This window comes from Chamaea fasciata, unplaced genomic scaffold (assembly GCF_029207755.1).
Source record: "Chamaea fasciata isolate MVZ Bird 193981 ecotype frontalis unplaced genomic scaffold, bChaFas1.0.hap1 SCAF_27, whole genome shotgun sequence".
Classification (NCBI taxonomy): Eukaryota; Metazoa; Chordata; class Aves; order Passeriformes; family Sylviidae; genus Chamaea; species Chamaea fasciata.
In genome coordinates this window covers 4,071,228-4,079,298 of record NW_027094112.1, presented here as the reverse complement: position 1 = coordinate 4,079,298, position 8,071 = coordinate 4,071,228, and the positions used below count along the sequence as shown (strand labels likewise).

Here is an 8,071-nt window from a genome sequence, read left to right as displayed (position 1 = left end):
ACTGCGCACTGTGGAGGAGCGATGTGGGGCTGAAGTGTGACAACGGGCGCGGAGGGGGTGACCGGGGCCGTCCTTGGCTGCCGAGCGCCTCAGGGGCCTGGAAGCGAGAAAACAAACAAAAAAAAAACCCAAAAAAAACCACCTCCCCACAACAAAACACTGTTTAAAAAGCTCAGTGGAGCGCTGGAGAGGAAGCAGAACGTTTTCAAAAACACTATAAAAAGTATCGGGTGTGGGCGAGGGTGCGGAGAAGGAGCGAGGGACCCCGGCGGGGACACCTCACCCTTCCCACCCTCAGCCCTGAGGGGATGAAAAAGGGCGGGAAGCGCCGTGCGCGCGCGGGGATGGAGGCGGGGGGAGGGGAGGGGGCCGTTAGCGCCCCCTCGCGCCCGCGGCGGCCGTTGTGAGGGGCGGCGGGAGGATGGCGGCGGGCGGCCCCGCTGCCCCCCGGGCGCTCTCCTGGCCGTGGCGGCCGTGGTGGTGGCGGCGGGATGGGGTGAGCGCGGCTAGGGGTGGGAAGGAGCTGCGGGGCCGTGTGGGTGTCAGGCCGGTACAGCCAGAGGGTGGTAGAGGGGATCGGAGCTCGTCAGCGGGTCCCGCTCTGCAGAGTGGGGTGGGGAGGGGGCGATACCCACAGAACCTTCCCTCAGGGGGGCAGATTGAAGCCCTGTTAGAGGGGACAGGGTGAGGAGCTGCAGCGACAACCCATTGGTGGGTACCGCTCCACTGTGCGGGACAAATGTCCCCAAAAATCCTTCCTTCAGAGTGGGAGATGAAGCCCCTCAAGAGGGGTCAGGTGGGCTCCATTGACACCCCATTGGTGGGAACCGCTCCAGCGTAGGGGACAGATGTCCCCATAGAACCTTCCCTCAGAGTGGATGATGAAGCCCCTTAAGAGGGGTTGTCATAGCTTACAGTGACACCCCACTGTTCCCCAGACTCAATCTGGATCACGACAGTCAGGCAGGACCACCCCAGTGTGCCCATGACCTGAAAAAAAACCCTATTTCCAATAATTTCCACCTCTCCTGGGGATTCTTGTCACAGAAACCTTTGTGCCTGACACCAGTCTGCTGTTTTCCGGAAGGGAAAGGGCTGAGACCCCTACCTTGTGTCATCTCAGGGTCATACTATGGAGCCTTTACCTTATAGTCAAATTTTATAACTATTTTAGTGGCTTTCTGTAAAGAGGAAGGTTCATCTGGTCTGGAACATGGTAGATCCAGACAGGTTTGCAACAGGGGAATTAAAACAATTAAAAAGTGACAGGTCAAAAACATGGACCTCTGCTTGTTGCTAAAAAAAACATAGAGGAAAAAGGAAAAGTAAGACAAAAACAAAACGAGGCAAAACCCAGGGAGAAATAAAGGACTAACAGTCACACATTTAGGCTCATCTCTGATATTCCAATCACTTTTCCCTACAGTGAGAGCAGAACTGAAGGAAGAGCAATCTATTGATTCAATTGGAAAGAATGAAGTTTATGGTGACACCAGGCATGAAGGTAAATTTGTTCTTTTTTCTGTCTTTACCTAGTTTTTACTGGAATTTGGGGTTTTAAGCCTAGGGAACATTATGTAGCACCAGTGCATATGGAACCCTGTATGCACAGGAACAAGAGAAAGGGGGGTGAGGATGGACATATATTTGTCCCATACTGCTGCTGGACGCACTGATGAAAGTTTAACAACTAAATGAGGATTTCAGTGAAAAATTGGGTAGTTTTTTTATGCCTGCACCACAGTTTGTGTGTGGGACACAAATGTCTCCCTCTAACAGTCAGCACCAGCCACACTGTGGACAGTTCCAGGACATTAATTAAGAACAAATGGAGATTAATCTTTAATATTACACTTTGCAAGTTCAAAACTGAAAAATAACACTTTAAACGCAATTTTCAATTTTTAATTTTTTTTTTTTTTGTGATTTCATTTAATACCAGCATTTTACATAATTCACCTGATTCTGAATTGCAGTGAATGTGTACATTAAGGTGTTCACAAACAGCCCGTTCCTGGTCTGTATGGATTTGGCTCTTTCTCAAGAAAGAATAATAGATCCCAACTATTTGTGGATTGGTCCAGATGGAAGAGATTTACAAGGTTAGTTCAGATTAAAAATATCACATATTTCCCTTGTTTCTGTTCACACCCCCCAGTGGTTCCTTAGCCCTTTGCCTGATATTTCCACAAGTTCTGACATTAAACTCCATTTCTCTTCTCCCTCTAAAAATTCCAAACACTTGAGCTAAAACAAAATTCGTAGTAAATCCTAAAAGTCATAAATTTTAGATCAGTGACATTATGCACAGGAGCAAGATTTCATCTTCAAATGTTCTAAATGAATCAGAAAGTGGACATTTCTGATAATGCAATATTTCTGTTTTAGGGCAAGGATCCGTGAATCTGACAGAGACAGGGAAGCTGATGGTGATGGGTTTCAGGGTGTCAATGTCTGATGCCTACCTTTGTACTCTCTCACACAAAGTCATTGAAACTTCAACACAGGAAGAAACAGAAATGGTTGAGGCCTATAAATTCATGGTTTATGGTAAGATTGCTAAGTTAGGAGTAAGCACATGGCCTTTGCAGATTGGTAGTTTCTTGAACTCTATGTTTATTGCAAGGCTTGATTAAAAAAGCACAAAAATAATTTGTTAAAATGTTATCCCAGAATATTTTTTTTAACTTATACACTCACATGCACCCCCTCATGATTTTGGGAAAATGTTTAATATTACTGTTCTCAAAAATATGTGGCAATAAAATAATCTCTACCCTTTGGCAAAGAATTAACTTCAAGAATACCAGAGTTATCCAATATCTGCATTCCAGCTCCTTCCACCTCTTCCAACCACTCTTCACCAACATCATTTCCCACCCACAACATAACAGCACAAAGATGCTTGAGAATCACTTTTAAATAACTTTTTAAATTTTTAAAATAACTTCTAAAATAAGAAAATTAATCCTACACCATAATTGTACAGAATTGGCACCAATCCATTTCAGACACACAGCTTTGCAGACATGCTGGTTCTGTGCCATTTTACTGTTTGCCACCTTTTTTGCTTTTATTATTTGGGAACAGATTCTCCAGTAAATACCTAAATTCCTGCATACTTCAAAGCAAAATGTCTCTTAATATTGAGTCAGCTCTGTCAAGGACGAATGTGTTGTGACATAATTAATGACTGTGCTTTATTTATTTACTTACTTTTGAATCAAAGCCCATATTTCAGATTCAAAGAACTGATAACCTGTCTAAGATTCGATCTGTGATTACGCCCTAGACTCACACCCAAGCTATTTCCTCCCAGCCTACAGAGAAGCCGACCATGCCTATCAGGTGTCTGTTCGCTTTACCACAACACGCTGCAGGCTGAAAACCAGCGGCTTGTTCGTCGAGAAACTGAACAAAATCCTCAACAGCACCATCTCCCACCTGACCTGCCACATCACCGATTCGTCCTACAAGTGCTACTCTATCAGGACAACAAAGAACGGCCTCCGTATGAGCTGTTCATTAATTTTCTAGGTAACCGACTTCAGTGCTTGTTTGGGAGGGATTGTTTATTGCTATAAACAATTTGTGAGTGCTGTAAACAGCGTCTGAAGAACGGCAGAGTCAAGAGCACCTCCGAAAGTTGTTCCGGGTTTTTTTTTTTATTTGAGTCCCTGTGGTTTTTTTTGTTGCCCACAGATGGAGCTAAAACGCAGTTTTTATGTTAAATTTAGTGTTCAACTTTTTACAATCCTAGCGAGAGCAGTTATTACCAAGGTTAGAGAGGAATGTCGGAAGGAGACAGCCCATAATATGCCCTGCTATCACTGTCATATTTAGGTTTTCAGTATTTGATTTTTAGTAAGTCTGGGACCACTCTGGTTTTAGAATCATAGAATGGTTTGGGTAGGAAAGAACCTTAAAGCTCTTTCAGTTCCCCCTCTGCCATAGGCAAGGACACCTTCCACTAGATCAAGTGGAAAGTCCCGTCCAACCCAGCCCTGATTTTTTTGCTTGATTCTAGGAAACTGCAGAGAGCTAAGGCAGGAGCCTCACAGCTCTCTAATGCAATGCTGAGGGGGTTTAACCTCACACACAAGTTAAATTAGCCCTGATGCTGCCTTGAGCTAGAGATGGTTTATCACTGTGGGAAGGAAGATATTCTTTAATTACCTGACCACATTTGGTCCTGTATCTGTTCTCACCACACACCAAGAGGGACCATCCAACAGGTTATGGAACAGTTTTGTGGATATTTTCCCCGCAGTAAAAACAAGAAATTTTCATGACCCAAAGATTTTTAATTTTAGATAAAACTTCAGACCTTTTAGGACCCTGAGGGTGCTATGTGAGAGAGAAGTTCCATTCTCTCAGCTTAGCATATTTCCCCCTCTCCCCCCAATTTTATATTGGTTGACATCTGACTCCTACTAAACAAAGGAAGCAACTGGATAGAAACCACAAGGACCTAATCCATCTTTTCCCCCCCTTTTCCTGGATCTTTCTTCCCCTATCCACAGTCAATCCATTTGGACCAGGATGGGAAGAAGTTTGCCACAGGATTCCTTACGACTGTGAAGACGTGACAAACAGGAGAGTCTGACAGGTTCTGTGTCAGTCTCTGCCTCTTGCTCGTGTCTTTCCTACCTCTCTAGCACCCGCCTCTGCCTTAGCTCCTGCAGATATGACTGGTAGTAATCCATCTTTACCCAGATTTTGTGGGATTAATGCTGTAAATGATGATTCATGGATTTAAAATAATTCCATTCAGGAAGAAAAATGGGTTTAGAAGTCAAATTAATACAAATAGCTTTAAAATGAACAGTAAAAAATCAGGCTCATTACTTGCTTTGTACTTGCTTCTAATAATAAAGAAAGATAAACATTATTATTTATATTGAACTTCCAGTCCTAGAAATGAAATTTTTAATTTATGATTTGGTCAATGGAATGCAATTTGAAGTAAGTCTACTGTAGCCAATTTCTAAAATCTGTTCTCTCTGCCTTCTAAATATTAAATCCTGGGATCAGCTCACATCCTAGGTCTGATTCCAGGCCCCTTGAAGCCAAGGAAGACTCCCAGTTAAGGTGACAAGATGGTGTGTTGGAATCAGGATTAGAAAACATTTCCTGACATTTTTAAATCAACAAAAATCAACTGATTATGTTTTTATTTTCCCAATACTTCTGAATTTTAGGCAGCAGAGTGCATTGGAAAGTTTTTCCATCAGCTGAGGTACGTTTTGAAAAATGAGTTTCACGCTGTTCCTACAATACAGTACATGGAAAACAGTTTCTCCATGACTCCTATCGACAGCTGCCGGCCAGGTTTTGGGAAAAACCACCACACCCACCAGAACTGCGCCAGCTGCTGCGGTAAATATAAAATCCATTCATTTAAATATAGCTCATTGATTTAAATATAGCTGATTAGCACCAGGCACAGAGCTCTGGGGAGGATTAGGGAAATATTGGGGTCAAAAGCAGGGATATTTCTGTTCATCCTTTGGGAAGACATTCGCATTGGAGATTTGAAGTAATGATAGGAAATGAGGCAGTGGAGCGTGTCAGTGCACTCACAGGTGTAGCTGCATTTCCAAGCGAAGTAGAAGCAGCGCAGTGGGGTTTTTTTCCTTCCAGGTCACTGGTGAGTGACAATCCTCAGGGTCCAGAGCCCACAAGAAGCAATTCCCTTCATGGAAGTCCTGCTAGAAAATTCTCTGCTGATTTTTCAAATTCTTTTGCAGCACCTGCTGCAGGTTGTGGAGTTGGGGGGGGATTTAGCCAGAGGCTCAGGGAGCTCTGGAAGGGCAGAAGCTCCCACAGGGCCCTGGGAAGGCTCATGGGGATGTCTGATGGCCTCCCCTGTGATGAGGGAAACTGGCTGGAACCCCAACTCTGTTCTCTTCACAGTAGTTTGTGGTCCTGGAACTTACAGTCCCAACAATGAGGTGACGTGTCAGACCTGTACCTGTCCTGGAGCCAGAATATACAGAGCAAAATCCTGCTATTAACTGGCAGAGACTGGAAAACCAAAGAGCAGCTGTGAAAGAATTCTTGGTGCCATGGTGTTCTTTTCATTTTAGCTGCCAATCCTGGAATCCTCCGTTCCCTTTGGAACAAAACATCCTCATTCATACACCCCTAGGTTTTCTCGTGTTCAGGGATCCCTTAGACTGGAAAAAGCACTGCTTAAAACACAGTGTTCGTGCAAGGAAAAGTAATTAAATGGGAAAAAAAGGAAGTTTGTCACGTGGCTTAGTGCAGAGTCTGTTTCTTGGTGGTGACACCAGACACGCCACAGCTTTGTGCTGCTCAGAGAACACAAAGGAGCTACAAACAATTCCAGGCAGGACGGCAGGTGGCTGTGGTGGAGTTATGTGCCAGACTGGCATATGCCAAAATCTCTGTGAGGAATTTCTAGCAGATATTAACAGAAGTATTTGATCTTTGAGATTTAAAAGCATTACATTCCCCTCTTCTTCTTTATTTTTTTTTCCCACATTTCTTTCACTGTTTCTGAAATGTTCCAGCCTGGACATGAGGAGAAAGGAAAATCAGGTCTCCAAGACAAAAGAGAGGGCGAGTAACAAATTACACAGCCCAGCATTCAGGAGGATTAAGGACCCAGGTTATGGTTCTCTCCTTGTCCCCACAATAAAGAGGGAACATTCCAGAGGGAAGCAGAGAATCTGCAGAACCTCTTCCACCTCCTCCTGCTGCATCTTCCCCTTCAGCTGCACCAAACCCTCGTGCAGGGCCCGGCTGGCCCCAGGTGCTGTAGGAACAGACGATCCTCTTACACCAGCTGTGAATTCCTGACGAGTTCACCGGATGACACAAATTGCCAAAGCACTGAGCTAATGGGAACGTTTTCTTCCCAGAGAAACCTCACCCCAAGCCGCTTTGGAAGGTTAGCTGCTGGATCTGCAGTGATCCATCACCCTGCTCGCAGAATGAGTAAAGATTATTTGACCACTACCAAGAACTTTGTGTGTAACTCCAACTATTCCCCAGGCCCAGCTGAGCCTCCCATGGCACTGCTCCTGGAACATGGGCTTTCAGAGCTTCTTTCTAAGCTGTTCCCTGTGGGAGTCCAGACTCACTTTGCTGAGGCATCAGAGGACTCCATTTCTGTGCACACACTGAGCTGTGGAAAGCAGTGCCCAGCTTTCCTCCTTTTTTTCACAAAGGAAAACTAAGTCAAGCAAAAGAAGCATCTCCCACTCAACGTACCCAACTTCTTACAACATCTCGAAATTCCTTCGTGGGTATTCATCCAAAAATCGACCCGATTCAACCCAGTTTAACTTATCCATAGTGACAGGAACACAGCAGGAGATGGCACGGGCACAGACCCCGCTCCGAGCTTTTCAGAGTCATTACTTATTAAATACTGAGGAATAAAGTGTGCTGTAATGAGCATTTCCACTGCCCTTGGGCTGATTACCCTTGCTGCCAACTGGACACCGCGCACGGCTCAGGCTGAGACAGATGAAGCAGCCGGGCTCGGCGGTGCTGCCTGGTTCTCTTGGCCTATTTCAGCAGGAGGAAATGCCACATGCATCAATTATGAGGGGGAAAAAGCTGCAAGTACGTACTGAGCGCTGTGGAGAGTCACAAATGAACTGTACTCCCTCCTGAAAGCTCTTAGAGCACCTCCATTTCTTCAGTGGGCCTCAAACTGGGAAAATTTAAGTTGGATACACAGAGGAAATCCTTCCTTGTGAGGTGGGGAGGCCCTGGCAGAGGTTGCCCAGAGAAGCTCTGGCTGCCCCTGAATCCCTGGAAGTGTCCAAGGCCGGGTTGGGTGGAGCTTGGAGCAACCTGGGATAGCGGAAGGTGTCCCTGCTCTGACAGGGGGTGCAGCTGATGAGTTTTAATGTCCCTTCCAACCCAAACCACCCTGGAATTCTATGACTCTAAAAGCAGAAAAATAGCTCAAATATTTAAGTATCACATTGCAAAGGAGTTTGTGTCAGAAATTCTGTGGAGACTCATAAAAACCTGACAGGAAGTGACTTCTCTCTGACCTTTCCTGTGTGAAAGTCCTCTGCATCCGGCCTGA

General features: G+C 45.2%; 1 protein-coding gene across 1 annotated transcript; it reads left to right on the top strand.

Annotated features, from left to right (window-relative positions):
• The first annotated feature begins 344 nt into the window (after positions 1–344).
• ZPBP2 (zona pellucida binding protein 2) lies at positions 345–6,017 on the top strand. The gene is given in 10 exon segments (XM_066204800.1): positions 345–350; positions 409–496; positions 1,427–1,504; positions 1,977–2,102; positions 2,389–2,550; positions 3,320–3,508; positions 3,511–3,537; positions 4,524–4,609; positions 5,202–5,379; positions 5,917–6,017. Coding segments are annotated over 10 exon segments (1,041 nt in total).
• Positions 6,018–8,071: the final 2,054 nt, after the last annotated feature.